General features: G+C 44.5%; 1 protein-coding gene across 1 annotated transcript in view; it reads left to right on the forward strand.

The window, feature by feature from the left end:
* The first annotated feature begins 9,015 nt into the window (after positions 1–9,015).
* star2 (steroidogenic acute regulatory protein 2) overlaps positions 9,016–26,398 on the forward strand; it is a 20,704-nt gene continuing 3,321 nt past the window's right edge. The window contains 6 exon segments of the mRNA XM_065022809.1: positions 9,016–9,091; positions 10,242–10,373; positions 10,585–10,724; positions 19,556–19,711; positions 22,411–22,595; positions 24,357–24,450. Of these exon segments, the coding sequence (XP_064878881.1) occupies positions 9,028–9,091; positions 10,242–10,373; positions 10,585–10,724; positions 19,556–19,711; positions 22,411–22,595; positions 24,357–24,450 (771 nt within the window). The 5' untranslated portion in view covers positions 9,016–9,027.

Raw genomic sequence — 26,398 nt, forward strand, 5'->3', positions numbered from 1 at the left:
TGGGACTATCAACACGGGGTACTGGGCCTATCAACAGGGGGTACTGGGCCTATCAACATGGGGTACTGGGCCTATCAACAGGGGGTACTGGGCCTATCAACACGGGGTACTGGGCCTATCAACAGGGGGTACTGGGCCTATCAACAGGGGGTACTGGGCCTATCAACAGGGGTACTGGGCCTATCAACATGGGGTACTGGGCCTATCAACAGGGGTACTGGGCCTATCAACAGGGGGTACTGGGCCTATCAACAGGGGGTACTGGGCCTATCAACACGGGGTACTGGGCCTATCAACAGGGGTACTGGGACTATCAACACGGGGTACTGGGCCTATCAACAGGGGGTACTGGGCCTATCAACACGGGGTACTGGGCCTATCAACAGGGGTACTGGGCCTATCAACACGGGGTACTGGGACTATCAACACGGGCCTGGGACAATCAGGGGGCCTATACTGGGCCTATCAACAGGGGGTACTGGGCCTATCAACAGGGGGTACTGGGCCTATCAACAGGGGGTACTGGGCCTATCAACGGGGTACTGGGCCTACCAAATCAAATCAAATTTATTTATATAGCCCTTCGTACATCAGCTGATATCTCAAAGTGCTGTACAGAAACCCAGCCTAAAACCCCAAACAGCAAGCAATGCAGGTGTAGAAGCACGGTGGCTAGGAAAAACTCCCTAGAAAGGCCCAAACCTAGGAAGAAACCTAGAGAGGAACCAGGCTATGTGGGGTGGCCAGTCCTCTTCTGGCTGTGCCGGGTAGAGATTATAACAGAACATGGCCAAGATGTTCAAATGTTCATAAATGACCAGCACGGTCGAATAATAATAAGGCAGAACAGTTGAAACTGGAGCAGCAGCACAGTCAGGTGGACTGGGGACAGCAAGGAGTCATCGTGTCAGGTAGTCCTGGGGCACGGTCCTAGGGCTCAGGTCCTCCGAGAGAGAGAAAGAAAGAGAGAATTAGAGAGAGCATATGTGGGGTGGCCAGTCCTCTTCTGGCTGTGCCGGGTGGAGATTATAACAGAACATGGCCAAGATGTTTAAATGTTCATAAATGACAAGCATGGTCGAATAATAGTAAGGCAGAACAGTTGAAACTGGAGCAGCAGCATGGCCAGGTGGACTGTGGACAGCAAGGAGTCATCATGTCAGGTAGTCCTGGGACATGGTCCTAGGGCTCAGGTCAGTTGAAACTGGAGCAGCAGCATGGCCAGGTGGACTGGGGACAGCAAGGAGTCATCATGTCAGGTAGTCCTGGGGCATGGTCCTAGGGCTCAGGTCCTCCGAGAGAGAGAAAGAAAGAGAGAAGGAGAGAATTAGAGAACGCACACTTAGATTCACACAGGACACCGAATAGGACAGGAGAAGTACTCCAGATATAACAAACTGACCCTAGCCCCCTGACACATAAACTACTGCAGCATGAATACTGGAGGCTGAGACAGGAGGGGTCAGGAGACACTGTGGCCCCATCCGAGGACACCCCCGGACAGGGCCAAATAGGAAGGATATAACCCCACCCACTTTGCCAAAGCACAGCCCCCACACCACTAGAGGGATATCTTCAACCACCAACTTACCATCCTGAGACAAGGCTGAGTATAGCCCACAAAGATCTCCGCCACGGCACAACCCAAGGGGGGGGGGGCGCCAACCCAGACAGGATGACCACAACAGTGAATCAACCCACTCAGGTGACGCACCCCCTCCAGGGACGGCATGAGAGAGCCCCAGTAAGCCAACATAGGAGGGCCAAGCACCGGAAGCAGCTCTTTCAGTAGTTTAGTTGGAATAGGGTCCAGTATGCAGCTTGAAGGTTTAGAGGCCATGATTATTTTCATCATTGTGTCAAGAGATATAGTACTAAAACACTTGAGCGTCTCTCTTGATCCTAGGTCCTGGCAGAGTTGTGCAGACTCAGGACAACTGAGGTTTGGAGGAATAAGCAGGTTTAAAGAGGAGTCCGTAATTTGCTTTCTAATGATCATAATCTTTTCCTCAAAGAAGTTCATGATTTTATCACTGCTAAAGTGAAAGTCATCCTCTCTTGGGGAATGCTGCTTTTTAGTTAGCTTTGCGACAGTATCAAAAAGGAATTTCGGATTGTTCTTATTTTCCTCAATTAAATTAGAAAAATAGGATGATCGAGCAGCAGTGAGGGCTCTTCGGTACTGTACGGTACCGTCTTTCCAAGATAGTTGGAAGACTTCCAGTTTGGTGTGGCGCCATTTCCGTTCTAATTTTCTGGAAGCTTGCTTCAGAGCTCGGGTATTTTCTGTGTACCAGGGAGCTAGTTTCTTATGAGAAATGTTTTTAGTTTTTAGGGGTGCAACTGCATCTAGGGTATTGCGCTAGGTTAAATTGAGATCCTCAGTTAGGTGGTTAACTGATTTTTGTCCTCTGGCGTCCTTGGGTAGGCAGAGGGAGTCTGGAAGGGCATCAAGGAATCTTTGTGTTGTCTGTGAATTTATAGCATGACTTTTGATGTTCCTTGGTTGGGGTCTGAGCAGATTATTTGTTGCAATTGCAAACGTAATAAAATGGTGGTCCGATAGTCCAGGATTATGAGGAAAAATATTAAGATCCACAACATTTATTCCATGGGACAAAACTAGGTCCAGCGTATGACTGTGACAGTGAGTGGGTCCAGAGACATGTTGGACAAAACCCACTGAGTCGATGATGGCTCCGAAAGCCTTTTGGAGTGGGTCTGTGGATTTTTCCATGTGAATATTAAAGTCACCAAAGATTAGAATATTATCTGCTTTGACTACAAGGTCCGATAGGAATTCAGGGAACTCCCCCAACAGGGGGTACTGGGCCTATCAACGGGGTACTGGGCCTATCAACAGGGGGTACTGGGCCTATCAACAGGGGGTACTGGGCCTACCAACAGGGGGTACTGGGCCTATCAACAGGGGGTACTGGGCCTACCAACAGGGGGTACTGGGCCTATCAACACGGGGTACTGGGCCTACCAACAGGGGGTACTGAGCCTACCAACAGGGGGTACTGGGCCTATCAACACGGGGTACTGGGCCTATCAACACGGGGTACTGGGCCTATCAACACGGGGTACTGGGCCTATCAACACGGGGTACTGGGCCTATCAACAGGGGTACTGGGCCTATCAACAGGGGGTACTGGGCCTATCAACGGGGTACTGGGCCTATCAACACGGGGTACTGGGCCTATCAACACGGGGTACTGGGCCTATCAACGGGGTACTGGGCCTATCAACAGGGGGTACTGGGCCTATCAACGGGGTACTGGGCCTATCAACAGGGGGTACTGGGCCTATCAACGGGGTACTGGGCCTATCAACAGGGGGTACTGGGCCTATCAACGGGGTACTGGGCCTATCAACGGGGTACTGGGCCTATCAACAGGGGGTACTGGGCCTATCAACGGGGTACTGGGCCTATCAACACGGGGTACTGGGCCTATCAACAGGGGGTACTGGGCCTATCAACACGGGGTACTGGGCCTACCAACAGGGGGTACTGGGCCTACCAACAGGGGGTACTGGGCCTATCAACAGGGGGTACTGGGCCTACCAACAGGGGGTACTGGGCCTATCAACGGGTCCTGGGCCTATCAACAGGGGGTACTGGGCCTATCAACACGGGGTACTGGGCCTATCAACGGGTACTGGGCCTACCAACAGGGGGTACTGGGCCTATCAACAGGGGGTACTGGGCCTACCAACAGGGGGTACTGGGCCTATCAACAGGGGGCTACTGGGCCTACCAACAGGGGGTACTGGGCCTATCAACACGGGGTACTGGGCCTACCAACAGGGGTACTGAGCCTACCAACAGGGGTACTGGGCCTATCAACACGGGGTACTGGGCCTATCAACACGGGGTACTGGGCCTATCAACACGGGGTACTGGGCCTATCAACACGGGGTACTGGGCCTATCAACAGGGGGTACTGGGCCTATCAACAGGGGGTACTGGGCCTATCAACGGGGTACTGGGCCTATCAACACGGGGTACTGGGCCTATCAACACAGCTGAAGCTATCAACACGGGGTACTGGGCCTATCAACGGGTACTGGGCCTATCAACAGGGGGTACTGGGCCTATCAACGGGGTACTGGGCCTATCAACAGGGGGTACTGGGCCTATCAACGGGGTACTGGGCCTATCAACAGGGGGTACTGGGCCTATCAACGGGGTACTGGGCCTATCAACGGGTACTGGGCCTATCAACAGGGGGTACTGGGCCTATCAACGGGTACTGGGCCTATCAACACGGGGTACTGGGCCTATCAACAGGGGGTACTGGGCCTATCAACACGGGGTACTGGGCCTGGGGTACTGGGCCTACCAACAGGGGTACTGGGCCTATCAACAGGGGGTACTGGGCCTACCAACAGGGGGTACTGGGCCTATCAACGGGGTCCTGGGCCTATCAACAGGGGGTACTGGGCCTATCAACACGGGGTACTGGGCCTATCAACGGGGTACTGGGCCTACCAACAGGGGGTACTGGGCCTATCAACAGGGGGTACTGGGCCTACCAACAGGGGGTACTTGAGTAGACTCATCAGATCATAGGCTTACTGGTAAAATGCAATTTTCTTTATTTAACCAGGCAAGTCAGTTAAGAACAAATTCTTATTTACAATGGCGTCCTACACCGGCCAAACCCGGATGATGCTTGGCCAATTGTGCGCCACCCTATGGGACTCCCAATCACAGCCGGTTGTGATACAACCTGGATCGAACCAGGGTGCCTGTAGTGGCCCCTCTAGCACTGATATGCAGTGCCTTAGACCCCTGCACCCCTCGGGGGCCCAATGAGGAGGTAGTTCAGGGGTACTCCTGTCAGAGCAGAGTTAAGTTGGTGGTAAAGTCAACGATAAAGGTTGGGAACACAATACAAGGCTACTTACTGACCAATCACCACTATACACACCTGTTCTACAGCCTGGGCTGCACACAACATCTCTCTCTCTCTCTCTCTCTCTCTCTCTCTCTCTCTCTCTAGCCACAATTACCTGCCAGTTTAGGGCTCTATTCAATCTGTGGAGTTGAAGTGTTTCCCGTGAATGTAGTCTCCGCTTACGCAGAAACATTGGCTTTGAATTTCAATCATGTTGTAAAGCTGAACTTGGTGATGCGGATTGAATAGAGCTATTAGTGTTCATTCCTTTCAGTTGATAGACTACAGTTCATATCATTGCATCTATTACAATGATCCTTGTCCCTTCATTAGCTTCCTCTGTAAATTGTGTCAGGTCCATGTGGTTGTTGCTGAGGATCACCACTAGTAATAGTGGATAAAAGAACCGAAGAGCTGAGTGACACCCTTGATAAACTATGAAAACTAAACGACAGAGGAGGCAATGTTTTGTGAACCCCATGAAGCTGATGCAACATTAAAAGGGGTGGCAGGCAGCCTCAATTCAAGGTACATTAATAAAAGGGGTGGCAGGCAGCCTCAATTCAAGGTACATTAATAAAAGGGGTGTCAGGCAGCCTCAATTCAAGGTACATTAATAAAAGGGGTGGCAGGCAGCCTCAAATCAAGGTACATTAATAAAAGGGGTGGCAGGCAGCCTCAATTCAAGGTACATTAATAAAAGGGGTGGCAGGCAGCCTCAAATCAAGGTACATTAATAAAAGGGGTGGCAGGCAGCCTCAATTCAAGGTACATTAATAAAAGGGGTGGCAGGCAGCCTCAAATCAAGGTACATTAATAAAAGGGGTGGCAGGCAGCCTCAATTCAAGGTACATTAATAAAAGGGGTGGCAGGCAGCCTCAAATCAAGGTACATTAATAAAAGGGGTGGCAGGTAGCCTCAATTCAAGGTACACAATAATTAAAGGGCTTTCTTTAGATAAATTAACAGAAAAACCAATGTAATGAAAGCTTCATGATCAATTCTGTTTTCAGTCCCTGCCCCTAGCCAGTTCAGAGCTCCCAGTCTCCTGTCAGCTAGGTTCTCAGTCCCTGCCCCTAGCCAGTTCAGAGCTCCTAGTCTCCTGCTCATTTAGGTTCTCAGTCCCTGCCCCTAGCCAGTTCAGAGCTTCCAGTCTCCTGTCAGCTAGGTTCTCAGTCTCCTGCTCAGATAGGTTCTCAGTCCCTGCCCCTAGCCTCTCAGTCTCCTGTCAGCTAGGTTCTCAGTCTCCTGTCAGCTAGGTTCTCAGTCTCCTGTCAGCTAGGTTCTCAGTCTCCTGTCAGCTAGGTTCTCAGTCTCCTGTCAGCTAGGTTCTCAGTCTCCTGTCAGCTATGTTCTCAGTCTCCTGTCAGCTAGGTTCTCTGTCTCCTGTCAGCTAGGTTCCCAGTCTCCTGTCAGCTAGGTTCTCAGTCTCCTGTCAGCTAGGTTCTCAGTCTCCTGTCAGCTATGTTCTCAGTCTCCTGTCAGCTAGGTTCCCAGTCTCCTGTCAGCTAGGTTCTCAGTCTCCTGTCAGCTAGGTTCTCAGTCTCCTGTCAGCTAGGTTCTCAGTCTCCTGTCAGCTATGTTCTCAGTCTCCTGTCAGCTAGGTTCTCTGTCTCCTGTCAGCTAGGTTCCCAGTCTCCTGTCAGCTAGGTTCTCAGTCTCCTGTCAGCTAGGTTCTCAGTCTCCTGTCAGCTATGTTCTCGGTCTCCTGTCAGCTAGGTTCCCAGTCTCCTGTCAGCTAGGTTCTCAGTCTCCTGTCAGCTAGGTTCTCAGTCTCCTGTCAGCTAGGTTCTCAGTCTCCTGTCAGCTAGGTTCCCAGTCTCCTGCTCAGCTATGTTCTCAGTCTCCTGTCAGCTAGGTTCTCAGTCTCCTGCTCAGCTAGGTTCTCAGTCTCCTGCTCAGCTAGGTTCTCAGTCTCCTGTCAGCTAGGTTCCCAGTCTCCTGCTCAGCTAGGTTCTCAGTCTCCTGTCAGCTAGGTTCTCAGTCGCCTGCTCAGCTAGGTTCTCTGTCTCCTGTCAGCTAGGTTCTCAGTCTCCTGTCAGCTAGGTTCTCAGTCTCCTGCTCAGCTAGGTTCTCAGTCTCCTGTCAGCTAGGTTCTCAGTCGCCTGCTCAGCTAGGTTCTCTGTCTCCTGTCAGCTAGGTTCTCAGTCTCCTGTCAGCTAGGTTCTCAGTCTCCTGCTCAGCTAGGTTCTCAGTCTCCTGTCAGCTAGGTTCTCAGTCTCCTGCTCAGCTAGGTTCTCAGTCTCCTGTCAGCTAGGTTCTCAGTCGCCTGCTCAGCTTTGTTCTCAGTCTCCTGCTCAGCTAGGTTCTCAGTCTCCTGTCAGCTAGGTTCTCAGTCTCCTGTCAGCTATGTTCTCAGTCTCCTGCTCAGCTAGGTTCTCAGTCTCCTGCTCAGCTAGGTTCTCAGTCTCCTGCTCAGCTAGGTTCTCAGTCTCCTGCTCAGCTATGTTCTCAGTCTCCTGCTCAGCTATGTTCTCAGTCTCCTGCTCAGCTAGGTTCTCAGTCTCCTGTCAGCTAGGTTCTCAGTCTCCTGTCAGCTATGTTCTCAGTCTCCTGTCAGCTAGGTTCTCTGTCTCCTGTCAGCTAGGTTCTCAGTCTCCTGTCAGCTAGGTTCTCAGTCTCCTGTCAGATAGGTTCCCAGTCACCTGCTCAGCTAGGTTCTCAGTCTCCTGTCAGCTAGGTTCTCAGTCTCCTGTCAGCTAGGTTCTCAGTCTCCTGTCAGCTAGGTTCTCAGTCTCCTGCTCAGCTAGGTTCTCAGTCTCCTGCTCAGCTAGGTTCTCAGTATCCTGCTCAGCTAGGTTCTCAGTATCCTGCTCAGCTATGTTCTCAGTCTCCTGATCAGCTATGTTCTCAGTCTTATGGTGTATTATGTATATGTAGATTGTGTGTGTATGTGTAGGGGTTCCCGAGGGGCATGTGTCTATACAATGGTGTGTATGGCCAGTATATGAATAGAATATACTTTTATATAGGATGAACCTTCACTAGAATACAGGACATCCTATATGTATACTTGTCATTCTGCAGTAGTTATATAGGGTGCACCTTCACTAGAATACAGGACATCCTGTATGTAGACTTGTCATTCTGCAGTAGTTATATAGGATGAACCTTCACTAGAATACAGGACATATGTAGACTTGTCATTCTGCAGTAGTTATATAGGATGAACCTTCACTAGAATACAGCCTGTATGTAGACTTGTCATTCTGCAGTAGTTATATAGGATGAACCTTCACTAGAATACAGGTCATCCTATATGTAGACTTGTCATTCTGCAGTAGTTATATAGGATGAACCTTCACTAGAATACAGGCCATATGTAGACTTGTCATTCTGAACCCTTCACTAGAATACAGGCCATATGTAGACTTGTCATTCTGCAGTAGTTATATAGGATGAACCTTCACTAGAATACAGGCCATATGTAGACTTGTCATTCTGCAGTAGTTATATAGGATGAACCTTCACTAGAATACAGGCATTATGTAGACTTGTCATTCTGCAGTAGTTATATAGGATGAACCTTCACTAGAATACAGGCCATATGTAGACTTGTCATTCTGCAGTAGTTATATAGGATGAACCTTCACTAGAATACAGGCCATATGTAGACTTGTCATTCTGCAGTAGTTATATAGGATGAACCTTCACTAGAATACAGGCCATATGTAGACTTGTCATTCTGCAGTAGTTATATAGGATGAACCTTCACTAGAATACAGGCCATATGTAGACTTGTCATTCTGCAGTAGTTATATAGGATGAACCTTCACTAGAATACAGGCCATATGTAGACTTGTCATTCTGCAGTAGTTATATAGGATGAACCTTCACTAGAATACAGGCCATATGTAGACTTGTCATTCTGATTAATGGTCGTGGATTATTATTGTATAGATGGGATCCTCATGTATTCTCTCCTTTGTAGAACCACACATAAAATACCTCTAATGGAAGCAGCTGTGTGTGTGTGTCTCTAACAGCAACCTTGGGGCCAGAATTCAGTTTACAATCCTATCCTCTAACCCGTCTCCTTATCTCCTCTCTTGTCCTTCAGAGGTCCTATAAAGTCTGGAGGCTGGCACACTCCAGCTGCCGTCGCTGTCACCAACGTTACAGTATGCTGCCTGCTGTGGTGAAGCTCTGCTGTGGAATCTCCTACCCTCACCTCAGGACCATGGCAGGTAAAAACAGACAACTATATCATCTTGGGTGTGTCCTAAGTGGCTCCCTATTCCCTATATAGTGCATTACTTTTGACCAGGGCACTACAGGGAGGGGCGTTTTGGATGCAGGCCTAGAGAGAAGCATCAATTTTCTCTCATTCCTTAGAATGTAGGATTACCGTGTCTTGCACACTGCACATAGCCTTGTCCCAGATCAGTTTGCGCTGCCTTGCCAACTCCCTCCTATGGTCATTGTAAGAAGGCACAAACAGATCTGGGACCTGCCAGTGCACGTGCAGCTGGATGGAGTTATGTATTGTTGCTGTTAATACTATGGCGTCTTGGCTGTGACTAGTAGTAGTCTTAGTTTGTGGAGAGAAATGCTGAGAAGTCCTCATCAAAGTGTACATCACTTTGACTTGCAGACTGGATCAAATGCAGCCTGAGTGGCCGTCTGTGTCGTGCTAAACGTGTTTGGCTTGATAATGAGCAATGGAGTTGACAAGGGAACAAACAGATCTGGGACCAGGTTATAGCAGGAGATATTAGATCTGGGACCAGGCTATAGTAGGAGACAACAGATCTGGGACCAGGCTATAGTAGGAGACAACAGATCTGGGACCAGGCTATAGAAGGAGACAACAGATCTGGGACCAGGCTATAGAAGGAGACAACAGATCTGGGACCAGGCTATAGAAGGAGACAACAGATCTGGGACCAGGCTATAGTAGGAGACAACAGATCTGGGACCAGGCAATAGGAGGAGACAACAGATCTGGGACCAGGCTATAGTAGGAGACAACAGATCTGGGACCAGGCTATAGTAGGAGACAACAGACCTGGGACCAGGCTATAGTAGGAGACAACAGATCTGGGACCAGGCAATAGGAGGAGACAACAGATCTGGGACCAGGCTATAGAAGGAGACAACAGATCTGGGACCAGGCTATAGAAGGAGATATCAGATCTGGGACCAGGCTATAGTAGGAGACAACAGATCTGGGATCAGCCTATAGTAGGAGATAACAGATCTGGGACCAGGCTATAGAAGGAGACAACAGATCTGGGACCAGGCTATAGAAGGAGACAACAGATCTGGGACCAGGTTATATGAAATGTGCTCTACAAATGAAGTCTGACTGTTGTTATTATTGTGATCCTACAACAGGACTGCAACGGCTAGCTATCGCAGCGATTGGCCAGGAGCTAGCTCACATGCAGAGGAATGGGCAGAGCCAACTACCAGCATGGACCAGCCATATGGGTTGGCAGACTGGCACCGTTCAGCATCAACACAGTGGTAAGCCTGACGATGATACACAAATTACACACATTTTCAATGACATTATTACTTTATACAGAGCACAAACTGCCCTTAACCTAGATATAATGACCTATTTCCAAAGGGCATTACTTTCTACTATAACTAGTACTGACCATTGAATATTAAACATCTCCAATTAGAACTCAGTCAAGCAGTGCTGCTGTGTAAACTTGTAACCTTGTTACAGAGAGCTCCAGAAGAGAGGTAGTCAATCCAGTCCCGTTGAAAGAGGAGGAGCTGCTGTACATAAGGAGTGGGCACGAGGCGCTGACCAAGGCTCTGGACATTGTTGACGATAAGAATGGATGGAAAACAGAACTCACGGAGGTAGTGCATCATCCATACATCCATACATCATCGTTGATTAAAGAGGCAATCTGGGATTTGTATATAGATTTTTGTCAAACCATCCTGTGTTTCCCCTTTAAAATATGTTGCTCCCTGTGTTCATGCATATCTTTTCAATCTCCACAAATAGCTATGGAAACCTTGTGCTGATGTCAAACCACCAAACTGTCATATAAGACAAGGGGGGTACATGATCTGAATAGCTATTACCATGGAAACCTTGTGCTGATGTCAAACCACCAAACTGTCATATAAGACAAGGGGGGTACATGATCTGAATAGCTATTACCATGGAAACCTTGTGCTGATGTCAAACCACCAAACTGTCATATAAGACAAGGGGGTACATGATCTGAATAGCTATTACCATGGAAACCTTGTGCTGATGTCAAACCACCAAACTGTCATATAAGACAAGGGGGGTACATGATCTGAATAGCTATTACCATGGAAACCTTGTGCTGATGTCAAACCACCAAACTGTCATATAAGACAAGGGGGGTACATGATCTGAATAGCTATTACCATGGAAACCTTGTGCTGATGTCAAACCACCAAACTGTCATATAAGACAAGGGGGGTACATGATCTGAATAGCTATTACCATGGAAACCTTGTACTGATGTCAAACCGCCAAACTGTCATATAAGACAAGGGGGGTACATGATCTGAATAGCTATTACCATGGAAACCTTGTGCTGATGTCAAACCGCCAAACTGTCATATAAGACAAGGGGGGTACATGATCTGAATAGCTATTACCATGGTATTCTATCTTCAAAACCCTTCAAATATAATTGACATGGGCACTTTGTGCTGCGTACTGTTGCCACAATTTCAAACTTTCTAACATTTTACATTTTAGTCAATTATCAGACGTTCTTATCCAAAGCAACTTACGGCCTGTGCATTCAATTCAGTTACGTAGGAAACTTTTTGCCTTGTAGGAGAAAATGCACTTTCCATAATCTCAGATCCCAGAACCAAAATGTGTTATTAGTTATTTAATAAGGATCCCAGTAGCTGTTCCAAAAGCAGCAGTTACTCTTCTACTGACAGTCTCTCACAAGAGACTTAACTTTCTGAAACGGTGTGGTTGTAATGCTACATATCTACTGACAGTCTCTCACAAGAGACTTAACTTTCTGAAACGGTGTGGTTGTAATGCTACATATCTACTGACAGTCTCTCACAAGAGACTTAACTTTCTGAAACGGTGTGGTTGTAATGCTACATATCTACTGACAGTCTCTCACAAGAGACTTAACTTTCTGAAACGGTGTGGTTGTAATGCTACATATCTACTGACAGTCTCTCACAAGAGACTTAACTTTCTGAAACGGTGTGGTTGTAATGCTACATATCTACTGACAGTCTCTCACAAGAGACTTAACTTTCTGAAACGGTGTGGTTGTAATGCTACATATCTACTGACAGTCTCTCACAAGAGACTTAACTTTCTGAAACGTGTGGTTGTAATGCTACATATCTACTGACAGTCTCTCACAAGAGACTTAACTTTCTGAAACGGTGTGGTTGTAATGCTACATATCTACTGACAGTCTCTCACAAGAGACTTAACTTTCTGAAACGGTGTGGTTGTAATGCTACATATCTACTGACAGTCTCTCACAAGAGACTTAACTTTCTGAAACGGTGTGGTTGTAATGCTACATATCTACTGACAGTCTCTCACAAGAGACTTAACTTTCTGAAACGGTGTGGTTGTAATGCTCACATATCTGACTGACAGTCTCTCACAAGAGACTTAACTTTCTGAAACGGTGTGGTTGCTACATATCTATGACAGTCTCTCACAAGAGACTTATTTCTGAAACTGTGGTTGTAATGTATCTACTGACAGTCTCTCACAAGAGACTTAACTTTCTGAAACGGTGTGGTTGTAATGCTACATATCTACTGACAGTCTCTCACAAGAGACTTAACTTTCTGAAACGGTGTGGTTGTAATGCTACATATCTACTGACAGTCTCTCACAAGAGACTTAACTTTCTGAAACGGTGTGGTTGTAATGCTACATATCTACTGACAGTCTCTCACAAGTCTCTCAGACTTAACTTTCTGAAACGGTGTGGTTGTAATGCTACATATCTACTGACAGTCTCTCACAAGAGACTTAACTTTCTGAAACGGTGTGGTTGTAATGCTACATATCTACTGACAGTCTCTCACAAGAGACTTAACTTTCTGAAACGGTGTGGTTGTAATGCTACATATCTACTGACAGTCTCTCACAAGAGACTTAACTTTCTGAAACGGTGTGGTTGTAATGCTACATATCTACTGACAGTCTCTCACAAGAGACTTAACTTTCTGAAACGGTGTGGTTGTAATGCTACATATCTACTGACAGTCTCTCACAAGAGACTTAACTTTCTGAAACGGTGTGGTTGTAATGCTACATATCTACTGACAGTCTCTCACAAGAGACTTAACTTTCTGAAACGGTGTGGTTGTAATGCTACATATCTACTGACAGTCTCTCACAAGAGACTTAACTTTCTGAAACGGTGTGGTTGTAATGCTACATATCTACTGACAGTCTCTCACAAGAGACTTAACTTTCTGAAACGGTGTGGTTGTAATGCTACATATCTACTGACAGTCTCTCACAAGAGACTTAACTTTCTGAAACGGTGTGGTTGTAATGCTACATATCTACTGACAGTCTCTCACAAGAGACTTAACTTTCTGAAACGGTGTGGTTGTAATGCTACATATCTACTGACAGTCTCTCACAAGAGACTTAACTTTCTGAAACAAGAGACTTAACTTTCTGAAACGGTTGTAATGCTACATATCTACTGACAGTCTCTCACAAGAGACTTAACTTTCTGAAACGGTGTGGTTGTAATGCTACATATCTACTGACAGTCTCTCACAAGAGACTTAACTTTCTGAAACGGTGTGGTTGTAATGCTACATATCTACTGACAGTCTCTCACAAGAGACTTAACTTTCTGAAACGGTGTGGTTGTAATGCAGTCTCTCACATATTTCTGAAACGACAGTCTCTCACAAGAGACTTAACTTTCTGAAACGACAGTCTCTCACAAGAGACTTAACTTTCTGAAACGGTGTTGTAATGCTACATATCTACTGACAGTCTCTCACAAGAGACTTAACTTTCTGAAACGGTGTGGTTGTAATGCTACATATCTACTGACAGTCTCTCACAAGAGACTTAACTTTCTGAAACGGTGTGGTTGTAATGCTACATATCTACTGACAGTCTCTCACAAGAGACTTAACTTTCTGAAACGGTGTGGTTGTAATGCTACATATCTACTGACAGTCTCTCACAAGAGACTTAACTTTCTGAAACGGTGTGGTTGTAATGCTGTAAGTGAGACTTAACTTTCTGAAACGGTGTGGTTGTAATGCATATCTACTGACAGTCTCTCACAAGAGACTTAACTTTCTGAAACGGTGTGGTTGTAATGCTACATATCTACTGACAGTCTCTCACAAGAGACTTAACTTTCTGAAACGGTGTGGTTGTAATGCTACATATCTACTGACAGTCTCTCAGTCTCTCAGACTTAACTTTCTGAAACGGTGTGGTTGTAATGCTACATATCTACTGACAGTCTCTCACAAGAGACTTAACTTTCTGAAACGGTGTGGTTGTAATGCTACATATCTACTGACAGTCTCTCACAAGAGACTTAACTTTCTGAAACGGTGTGGTTGTAATGCTACATATCTACTGACAGTCTCTCACAAGAGACTTAACTTTCTGAAACGGTGTGGTTGTAATGCTACATATCTACTGACAGTCTCTCACAAGAGACTTAACTTTCTGAAACTGAAACGACAGTGAGACTGGTTGTAATGCTACATATCTACTGACAGTCTCTCACAAGAGACTTAACTTTCTGAAACGGTGTGGTTGTAATGCTACATATCTACTGACAGTCTCTCACAAGAGTCTCTCACAAGAGACTTAACTTTCTGAAACGGTGTGGTTGTAATGCTACATATCTACTGACAGTCTCTCACAAGAGACTTAACTTTCTGAAACGGTGTGGTTGTAATGCTACATATCTACTGACAGTCTCTCACAAGAGACTTAACTTTCTGAAACGAATGCTTATCTACTGACAGTCTCTCACAAGAGACTTAACTTTCTGAAACGGTGTGGTTGTAATGCTACATATCTACTGACAGTCTCTCACAAGAGACTTAACTTTCTGAAACGGTGTGGTTGTAATGCTACATATCTACTGACAGTCTCTCACAAGAGACTTAACTTTCTGAAACGGTGTGGTTGTAATGCTAGACAGTCTCTCACAAGAGACTTAACTTTCTGAAACGGTGTGGTTGTAATGCTACATATCTACTGACAGTCTCTCACAAGAGACTTAACTTTCTGAAACGGTGTGGTTGTAATGCTACATATCTACTGACAGTCTCTCACAAGAGACTTAACTTTCTGAAACGGTGTGGTTGTAATGCTACATATATCTACTGACAGTCTCTCACAAGAGACTTAACTTTCTGAAACGGTGTGGTTGTAATGCTACATATCTACTGACAGTCTCTCACAAGAGACTTAACTTTCTGAAACGGTGTGGTTGTAATGCTACATATCTACTGACAGTCTCTCACAAGAGACTTAACTTTCTGAAACGGTGTGGTTGTAATGCTACATATCTACTGACAGTCTCTCACAAGAGACTTAACTTTCTGAAACGGTGTGTTGTAATGCTACATATCTACTGACAGTCTCTCACAAGAGACTTAACTTTCTGAAACGGTGTGGTTGTAATGCTACATATCTACTGACAGTCTCTCACAAGAGACTTAACTTTCTGAAACGGTGTGGTTGTAATGCTACATATCTACTGACAGTCTCTCACAAGAGACTTAACTTTCTGAAACGGTGTGGTTGTAATGCTACATATCTACTGACAGTCTCTCACAAGAGACTTAACTTTCTGAAACGGTGTGGTTGTAATGCTACATATCTACTGACAGTCTCTCACAAGAGACTTAACTTTCTGAAACGGTGTGGTTGTAATGCTACATATCTACTGACAGTCTCTCACAAGAGACTTAACTTTCTGAAACGGTGTGGTTGTAATGCTACATATCTACTGACAGTCTCTCACAAGAGACTTAACTTTCTGAAACGGTGTGGTTGTAATGTAATGCAGTCTCTCACATATCTACTGACAGTCTGACAGTCTCACAAGAGACTTAACTTTCTGAAACGGTGTGGTTGTAATGCTACATATCTACTGACAGTCTCTCACAAGAGACTTAACTTTCTGAAACGGTGTGGTTGTAATGCTACATATCTACTGACAGTCTCTCACAAGAGACTTAACTTTCTGAAACGGTGTGGTTGTAATGCTACATATCTACTGACAGTCTCTCACAAGAGACTTAACTTTCTGAAACGGTGTGGTTGTAATGCTACATATCTACTGACAGTCTCTCACAAGAGACTTAACTTTCTGAAACGGTGTGGTTGTAATGCTACATATCTACTGACAGTCTCTCACAAGAGACTTAACTTTCTGAAACGGTGTGGTTGTAATGCTACATATCTACTGACAGTCTCTCACAAGAGACTTAACTTTCTGAAACGGTGTTGTTGTAATGCTACATATCTACTGACAGTCTCTCACAAGAGACTTAACTTTCTGAAACGGTGTGGTTGTAATGCTACATATCTACTGACAGTCTCTCACAAGAGACTTAACTTTCTGAAACGGTGTGGTTGTAATGCTACATATCTACTGACAGTCTCTCACAAGAGACTTAACTTTCTGAAACGGTGTGGTTGTAATGCTACATATCTACTGACAGTCTCTCACAAGAGACTTAACTTTCTGAAACTGGTTGTAATGCAGTCTCTCACAAGAGACTTAACTTTCTGAAACGGTGTGGTTGTAATGCTACATATCTACTGACAGTCTCTCACAAGAGACTTAACTTTCTGAAACGGTGTGGTTGTAATGCTACATATCTACTGACAGTCTCTCACAAGAGACTGTAATGCTACATATCTACTGACAGTCTCTCACAAGAGACTTAACTTTCTGAAACGGTGTGGTTGTAATGCTACATATCTACTGACAGTCTCTCACAAGAGACTTAACTTTCTGAAACGGTGTGGTTGTAATGCTACATATCTACTGACAGTCTCTCACAAGAGACTTAACTTTCTGAAACGGTGTGGTTGTAATGCTACATATCTACTGACAGTCTCTCACAAGAGACTTAACTTTCTGAAACGGTGTGGTTGTAATGCTACATATCTACTGACAGTCTCTCACAAGAGACTTAACTTTCTGAAACGGTGTGGTTGTAATGCTACATATCTACTGACAGTCTCTCACAAGAGACTTAACTTTCTGAAACGGTGTGGTTGTAATGCTACATATCTACACAGTCTCTCACAAGAGACTTAACTTTCTGAAACGGTGTGGTTGTAATGCTACATATCTACTGACAGTCTCTCACAAGAGACTTAACTTTCTGAAACGGTGTGGTTGTAATGCTACATATCTACTGACAGTCTCTCACAAGAGACTTAACTTTCTGAAACGGTGTGGTTGTAATGCTACATATCTACTGACAGTCTCTCACAAGAGACTTAACTTTCTGAAACGGTGTGGTTGTAATGCTACATATCTACTGACAGTCTCTCACTGAGACAGTCTACTCACAAGTCTCTCAGAGACTTAACTTTCTGAAACGGTGTGGTTGTAATGCTACATATCTACTGACAGTCTCTCACAAGAGACTTAACTTTCTGAAACGGTGTGGTTGTAATGCTACATATCTACTGACAGTCTCTCACAAGAGACTTAACTTTCTGAAACGGTGTGGTTGTAATGCTACATATCTACTGACAGTCTCTCACAAGAGACTTAACTTTCTGAAACGGTGTGGTTGTAATGCTACATATCTACTGACAGTCTCTCACAAGAGACTTAACTTTCTGAAACGGTGTGGTTGTAATGCTACATATCTACTGACAGTCTCTCACAAGAGACTTAACTTTCTGAAACGGTGTGGTTGTAATGCTACATATCTACTGACAGTCTCTCACAAGAGACTTAACTTTCTGAAACGGTGTGGTTGTAATGCTAATGCTATATCTACTGACAGTCTCTCACAAGAGACTTAACTTTCTGAAACGGTGTGGTTGTAATGCTACATATCTACTGACAGTCTCTCACAAGAGACTTAACTTTCTGAAACGGTGTGGTTGTAATGCTACATATCTACTGACAGTCTCTCACAAGAGACTTAACTTTCTGAAACGGTGTGGTTGTAATGACAGTCTCTCACAAGATATCTTCTGAAACTGAATGCAGTCTACTGACAGTCTCTCAAGAGACTTAACTTTCTGAAACGGTGTGGTTGTAATGCTACATATCTACTGACAGTCTCTCACAAGAGACTTAACTTTCTGAAACGGTGTGGTTGTAATGCTACATATCTACTGACAGTCTCTCACAAGAGACTTAACTTTCTGAAACGGTGTGGTTGTAATGCTACATATCTACTGACAGTCTCTCACAAGAGACTTAACTTTCTGAAACGGTGTGGTTGTAATGCTACATATCTACTGACAGTCTCTCACAAGAGACTTAACTTTCTGAAACGGTGTGGTTGTAATGCTACATATCTACTGACAGTCTCTCACAAGAGACTTAACTTTCTGAAACGGTGTGGTTGTAATGCTACATATCTACTGACAGTCTCTCACTTAACTTTCTGAAACGGTGTGGTTGTAATGCTACATATCTACTGACAGTCTCTCACAAGAGACTTAACTTTCTGAAACGGTGTGTTGTAATGCTACATATCTACTGACAGTCTCTCACAAGAGACTTAACTTTCTGAAACGGTGTGGTGTAATGCTACATATCTACTGACAGTCTCTCACAAGAGACTTAACTTTCTGAAACGGTGTGGTTGTAATGCTACATATCTACTGACAGTCTCTCACAAGAGACTTAACTTTCTGAAACGGTGTTGTTGTAATGCTACATACAGTCTCTCACAAGAGAGGGGCGTACTCCCTCTGCTGTTTTCTGAAGACCACGATCAGCTCCTTTATTTTGTTGACATTGAGAGAGAGGTTATTTTCCTGGCACCACACTCGCAGGGCCCTCACCTCCTCCCAGTAGGCTGTCTTGTCATTATTGGTAATCAGGCCTACTGCTGTTGTGTCATCTGTAAACTTGATGACTGAGTTGTAGCCGTTCGTGGCCACGCAGTCATGAGTGAACAGGGAGTAGAGGCGGGAGCTGAGCGGGGGCACCCTTGTGTTGAGGATCAGCGAAGTGGAAGTGTTGTTCCTACCTTCACTACCTGGGGTGCGGCCCGTCAGGAAGTCCAGGACGGGGTTCAGGCCCAGGGCCCAGAGCTTAATGATGAGCTTGGAGGTGTACTATGGTATTGAATGCTGAGCTACAGTCAATGAAAAGTAGTCTTTGGTAGCGGGTCGCGTCGATGGCACTGCGTTAACCTCAAAGCGGGCGAAGAAGGTGTTTAGCTTGACCGGAAGCAAGACGTTAGTGTCCGCGACGTGGCTGGTTTTCCCTTTGTAAATGCCACACTGCCAAAACGTTGTAACTCTGGAATAGAGAAATGTTCTGTAATCTCCGGTCCAAATGAAGTAGAAAGACTATCACAAGAGAACGTTCAGTAACTGTGTTCTATAGAAAAGCAGGACATCATTAGAAACCTTCCTGAAACTGTGTTGTTAAAGGAAACCATAAGGATGCCACATTACAAACATTTCCTGTAACTTTCTGTCGTAGGAGAACGGGGATGTGATCTACAGTAAAGTGCTGTCTGGGGACAGGAAGGTCTTCAGACTGGAGACTGTGTTAGACGCCACCCCAGAAGAGATACATCACATCCTGTGGAAGGTGGAAGAGATGCACCAGTGGAACCCAAGCATCAAAAACATCAAGGTAACTGGTCCATCATGGTAGGGTAGTTGTTGGTCAATGTGTAATCTTAACACCTCCCCCTTAGGAAATCATTGATCTTCTGTTCTCCTTGGTCTCCATCTATTATGGCATCCTTTAGATTGTTATTCTACATATACACATGTGTTCTTATCCAACTGGAATACGATTTACCTGCTAAGTATGTGTATTATGGTCTATAAACTGTGAAATATTTGTAATAAGGTGTTTCTAAAACTCTACAACTATTTATATTATTAATGCTATTATTATAATAACTATTATTATTATTATTTTATTTGTATTACTTTGTTTATTTATTTTTCCTTTTTTTCTCTGTGATTTTAGGGGTGGGGGGAGCGGGAGGCATTAGGAAGGGTGGGAAACAGGGAGGGGGGTCAGGGATCAATAGGGAATGTTCTGAAGGGGTAAACAAATAAATGAAAAACCAACGTGACTGTGCGAATTATTTTTAAAAATGGAATTGTTTTACGATGGGAATACTATGGATCATTCAGCTGTTTTATTTTGAATTGTAGGACCCTTTTAGGTGTTAAAAAAAATATATAACAAAATAATTTGATAAAAAACTGAATTTGGCCTTCACTACACTATAAGCACATCGATGGTACTGACTTCAGACGAGTCCCCTGACATGTGTGGGGGTCATAGAGAGTTCTGACGCGACAGACATTTTCTTGAGAAGACCGATGTTGTGGGGATGTTGTCTCATGGTTTGACCAACACCGCTCCAGTGCTGGCACCTTCCACCGCAGACGAGGAAGTGCGACATCGGCGCATTCCATGCAAAAAAAAACAGATACCACATCTCTAGCTTAAACTAGAGATTTTAATGGGGAATTGTTTATTGTGTTACTTAGATTGACGTACCGGTGTGTCAATTGATTACAGGGGTTTAAATAATTCAGTAATCACTTCATAAAAATTAGGTAAGGATAAAACAGTCAACAACTTCAGGACTACAAACCCCCAGAAATGGTCAGTCCGCCCTCTAGTGGCGAAAGTAAGAACTGCAGGAAATGCACGGTCAAATAGGAGAATAATATATATTTTTATAGAGGCACACTGAAAAAGAAACGTGACACAGTGTGTACATGATAACACATCAGTGCAGGAAATGAAGAAATTGATTAAAATACTGGAATTGAATCCTGGAATTAAACAATTAACTATACAAAAGCTGTATGCATTAAGGAAATAGACACCTGGCTCAAACAGAAACCTGTCTCTAATAAGGGCCTATTGTTTTCAGTGAATTAAGCAAATAACCACCCAGGCTATGAATTGAATTTTTACGGTAGACATGGGCCACAGTGTCAATAGTCGATAGTTTTACGGTAGACTTGGACCACACAGTGTCAATAGTCGATAGTTTTACGGTAGACTTGGACCACACAGTGTCAATAGTCAATAGTTTTACGGTAGATGTAGACCACACAGTGTCAATAGTCAATAGTTTTACGGTAGACGTAGACCACACAGTGTCAATAGTCAATAGTTTTACGGTAGACCACATAGTGTTGATAGTCAATAGTCAATAGTTTTAGTTTCGATAGTGTCGCTAGTTTTACGGTAAATGTGGACCACACAGTGTCGATAATCGATAGTGTCGCTAGTTTTACGGTAGATGTGGACCACACAGTGTTGGTAGTCATGGAACACACCGTGTTGGTAGTCATGGAACACACAGTGTTGGTAGTCATGGAACACACAGTGTTGGTAGTCATGGAACACACAGTGTTGGTAGTCATGGACCACACAGTGTTGGTAGTCATGGAACACAACGTGTTGGTAGTCATGGAACACACCGTGTTGGTAGTCATGGAACACAACGTGTTGGTAGTCATGGAACACACAGTGTTGGTAGTCATGGAAAACACAGTGTTGGTAGTCATGGAACACACAGTGTTGGTAGTCATGGAAAACACAGTGTTGGTAGTCATGGAAAACACAGTGTTGGTAGTCATGGACCACACCGTGTTGGTAGTCATGGACCACACCGTGTTGGTAGTCATGGACCACACCGTGTTGGTAGTCATGGACCACACCGTGTTGGTAGTCATGGAACACACCGTGTTGGTAGTCATGGACCACACAGTGTTGGTAGTCATGGAACACACCGTGTTGGTAGTCATGGAAAAACACAGTGTTGGTAGTCATGGACCACACCGTGTTGGTAGTCATGGACCACACCGTGTTGGTAGTCATGGAACACACCGTGTTGGTAGTCATGGACCACACCGTGTTGGTAGTCATGGACCACACAGTGTTGGTAGTCATGGAACACACCGTGTTGGTAGTCATGGACCACACAGTGTTGGTAGTCATGGAACACACCGTGTTGGTAGTCATGGACCACACCGTGTTGGTAGTCATGGACCACACAGTGTTGGTAGTCATGGACCACACAGTGTTGGCAGCCTAGGGATGGAACACACAGTGTTGGTAGTAGGTTAACTGCCTTGTTCAGGGGCAGAACAACAGATTTGTACCTTGTCTACTCCGGGATTTGATCTTGCAACCTTTCGGTTACCGGTCCAACGCTCTAACCACTAGGCTACGCCGTCGCACTAGTTGTGACAGGAGAAAGCAGCGCCCCATATAGATAATATGGTCCTATTTGGGACACACAGCAGTACAGTGAACGATATTGTAATGTCAGTCCGTCTCTTGTGTTGAAGGTTCTGAAGCAAGCTGGCCCGGAAACCATGGTTACGCACGAGGTGTCAGCAGCGACAGCCGGCAACCTGATAGGCCAGAGAGACTTCCTGAGTGTGAGACACTTCTCCAGGCAGGAGTCATGTATCTATCTGGGGGGAGCAGCCACGCACCTGGAGACCTTCCCTCCTCAGAAAGGCTTCGTCAGGTAACAAGAACACCGGCTTTGCTCCGATAAGCCTGGCTCATAGAGTTGGTTAGAGGGTACGCTTGGACCAAAACCTGTATATGGCTCATAGAGTTGGTTAGAGGGTGCGCTTGGACCGAAACCTGTATATGGCTCATAGAGTTGGTTAGAGGGTGCGCTTGGACCAAAACCTGTATATGGCTCATAGAGTTGGTTAGAGGGTGCGCTTGGACCAAAACCTGTATATGGATAAGAGCGTCTGCTAAATGACTTAAATGTAAATGTATATGGCTCATAGAGTTGGTTAGAGGGTGCGCTTGGACCAAAACCTGTATATGGCTCATAGAGTTGGTTAGAGGGTGCGCTTGGACCGAAACCTGTATATGGCTCATAGAGTTGGTTAGAGGGTGCGCTTGGACCAAAACCTGTATATGGCTCATAGAGTTGGTTAGAGGGTGCGCTTGGACCAAAATCTGTATATGGCTCATAGAGTTGGTTAGAGGGTGCGCTTGGACCAAAACCTGTATATGGCTCATAGAGTTGGTTAGAGGGTGCGCTTGGACCAAAACCTGTATATGGCTCATAGAGTTGGTTAGAGGGTGCGCTTGGACCGAAACCTGTATATGGCTCATAGAGTTGGTTAGAGGGTGCGCTTGGACCGAAACCTGTATATGGCTCATAGAGTTGGTTAGAGGGTGCGCTTGGACCGAAACCTGTATATGGCTCATAGAGTTGGTTAGAGGGTGCGCTTGGACCGAAACCTGTATATGGCTCATAGAGTTGGTTAGAGGCTGCGCTTGGACCAAAACCTGTATATGGCTCATAGAGTTGGTTAGAGGGTGCGCTTGGACCAAAACCTGTATACGGCTCATAGAGTTGGTTAGAGGGTGCGCTTGGACCAAAACCTGTATATATGGCTCATGCTGTCACAGAAGGGCCATTGCAAAGGGTATTTGATATAAAGGTTATTTGATACAAAGGTTATTTGATACAAAGGTTATTTGATACAAAGGGTATTTGATACAAAGGTTATTTGATACAAAGGGTATTTGATACAAAGGTTATTTGATACAAAGGTTATTTGATACAAAGGGTATTTGATACAAAGGTTATTTGATATAAAGGGTATTTGATACAAAGGGTATTTGATATACAGGTTATTTGATATACAGGTTATTTGATATAAAGGGTATTTGATATACAGGTTATTTGATATACAGGTTATTTGATATACAGGGTATTTGATACAAAGGGTATTTGATATACAGGGTATTTGATACAAAGGGTATTTGATATACAGGGTATTTGATACAAAGGGTATTTGATATACAGGTTATTTGATACAAAGGGTATTTGATATACAGGGTATTTGATACAAAGGGTATTTGATATACAGGGTATTTGATACAAAGGGTATTTGATATACAGGGTATTTGATACAAAGGGTATTTGATATACAGGTTATTTGATACAAAGGGTATTTGATATACAGGGTATTTGATATACAGGTTATTTGATACAAAGGGTATTTGATATAAAGGGTATTTGATATACAGGGTATTTGATATACAGGGTATTTGATATACAGGGTATTTGATACAAAGGGTATTTGATATACAGGGTATTTGATATACAGGGTATTTGATATACAGGGTATTTGATATACAGGGTATTTGATATTAAGGGTATTTGAGGTTCAGTTAATAATCATGCTGTAGGTTTCTATACATGACATTGTTAATAGAGTTTTTACGAGTGATTTTGTTTACATGATCTGAACAGAGCGGAGGACGGACCAACGTGTATTATCATCGAGCCCCTGGCAGACGACACAGGCAGGAGCCACTTTACGTGGCTCCTCAACATGGATGTCAAGGTAGATTTCTTTTCATTTAAAAAAAAAATCTACTTTAATTTCATATCCACTTCCTGAATTGAGTGACTTGAATTGGAATTGATTTGTTAAAGCTACACATGGACCAGGATATCATATCACATGTCCGTTTAGAGCTCGAATATCAATTCAAACCTCCCCTTTAAGTTGTCTGAGTGCCGGTCTGTTTGTGCTATTGTGCCAACTCCTTGTCATTCACTGTTATGCCAAACATGTTCATATGACATATCACACAAAACAGACTGGCACTCAGGCTACTCAGGGGGAGGTTTGAATTGATATTCAAGGCTACCATCAACGTCTAAAGCTGCTGTGAAAAGGACTTCTCCTTCACCCAAATACAGACAGCTGATGTTCTGAAAGAGCTGCAAAATATGGATCCCTACAAATCAGCTGGGCTAGACAATCTGGACCCTCTCTTTCTAAAAATCATCCGCTGAAATTGTTGCCACCCCTATTACTAGCCTGTTCAACCTCTCTTTCATATCGTCTGAGACACCCAACGATTGGAAAGAAAAACTGAACATTTGCTATCTAACTGAGAGTCCCCTCATTGAAAACATCCGAAGTTCTTCAAAGGTAAATGATTTATTGAATGTTTTTGCGAAAATGTGGCCTGCTAATGCTAACGCTAAATGCTAATGCTAATGCTAAATGCTAAATGCTAGTTTGCTATGGTAGAGAAGCATATTTTTGAAAATCTGAGATGACAGTGTTGTTAACAAAAGGCTAAGCTTGAGAGCAAATAGATTCATTTCATTTCATTTGCGATTTTCATGAATAGTTAACGTTGCGTTATGGTAATGAGCTTGAGGCTGTAGTCACGATACCGGATCCGGGATGGCTCGACGCAAGAAGTTAACAAACAGATCACCGACCATTTCAATCCCACCGTACCTTCTCCGCTATGCAATCTAGTTTCCGAGCTGGTCATGGGTGCACCTCAGCGACGCTCAAGATCCTAAACGATATCATAACCGCCATTGATAAGAGACATTACTGTGCAGCCGTATCCATCGACCTGGTCAAGGCTTTTGACTCTGTCAATCACCACATTCTTATCGGCAGACTCAATAGCCTTGGTTTCTCAAATGACTGCCTCGCCTGGTTCACCAACTACTTCTCAGACTGACTTTCTCATGGTCTGAGAGTCCTTTAGGTGTCTTTTGGCAAACTCCAAGCGAGCTGTCATGGTTCTTTTACTGAGGAGTGGCTTACGTCTGGCAACTCTACCATAAAGGCCTGATTGGTGGAGTGCTGCAGAGATGGTTGTCCTTCTGGAAGGTTCTCCCATTTCCACAGAGGAACTCTGGAGTTCTGTCAGAGTGACTATCGGGTTCTTGGTCACCTCCCTGACCAAGGCCCTCCTCCCCTGATTGCTCAGTTTGGCCGGGCGGCCAGCTCTAGGAAGAGTCTTGGTGGTTCCAAACTTCTTCCATTTAAGAATGATGGAAGCCACTGTGTTCTTAGGGACCTTCAATGCTGCAGAAATGTTTTGGTACCCTTCCCCATATTTGTGCTTTGACACAATCCTGTCTCGGAGCTCTAGGACAATTCCTTCGGCCTCATGGCGTGATTTTTGCTCTGACATGCACTGTCAACTGTAGGACCTTATATAGACAGGTAGACTCAAATAGACAGGTGTGTGTCTTTCCAAATCATGTCCAATCAATTGAATTTACCACAGGTGGACTCCAATCAAGTTGTAGAAAAATCTCAAGGATGTTCAATGGAAACAGGATGTACCTGAGTTCAATTTCGTGTCTCATAGTAAAGGGTCTGAATACTTATGTAAATAAGTTATTATTATTTTTCATTAAAAACCTGTTTCGCTTTGTCATTATTTGGTATTATGTGTAGATTGAGGACATTTTTTATTTAATACATTTTAGAATAAGGCTGTAACGTAACAAAATGTGGAAAAAGTCAA

This window comes from Oncorhynchus nerka, linkage group LG10 (assembly GCF_034236695.1).
Source record: "Oncorhynchus nerka isolate Pitt River linkage group LG10, Oner_Uvic_2.0, whole genome shotgun sequence".
NCBI classification, from domain to species: domain Eukaryota; kingdom Metazoa; phylum Chordata; class Actinopteri; order Salmoniformes; family Salmonidae; genus Oncorhynchus; species Oncorhynchus nerka.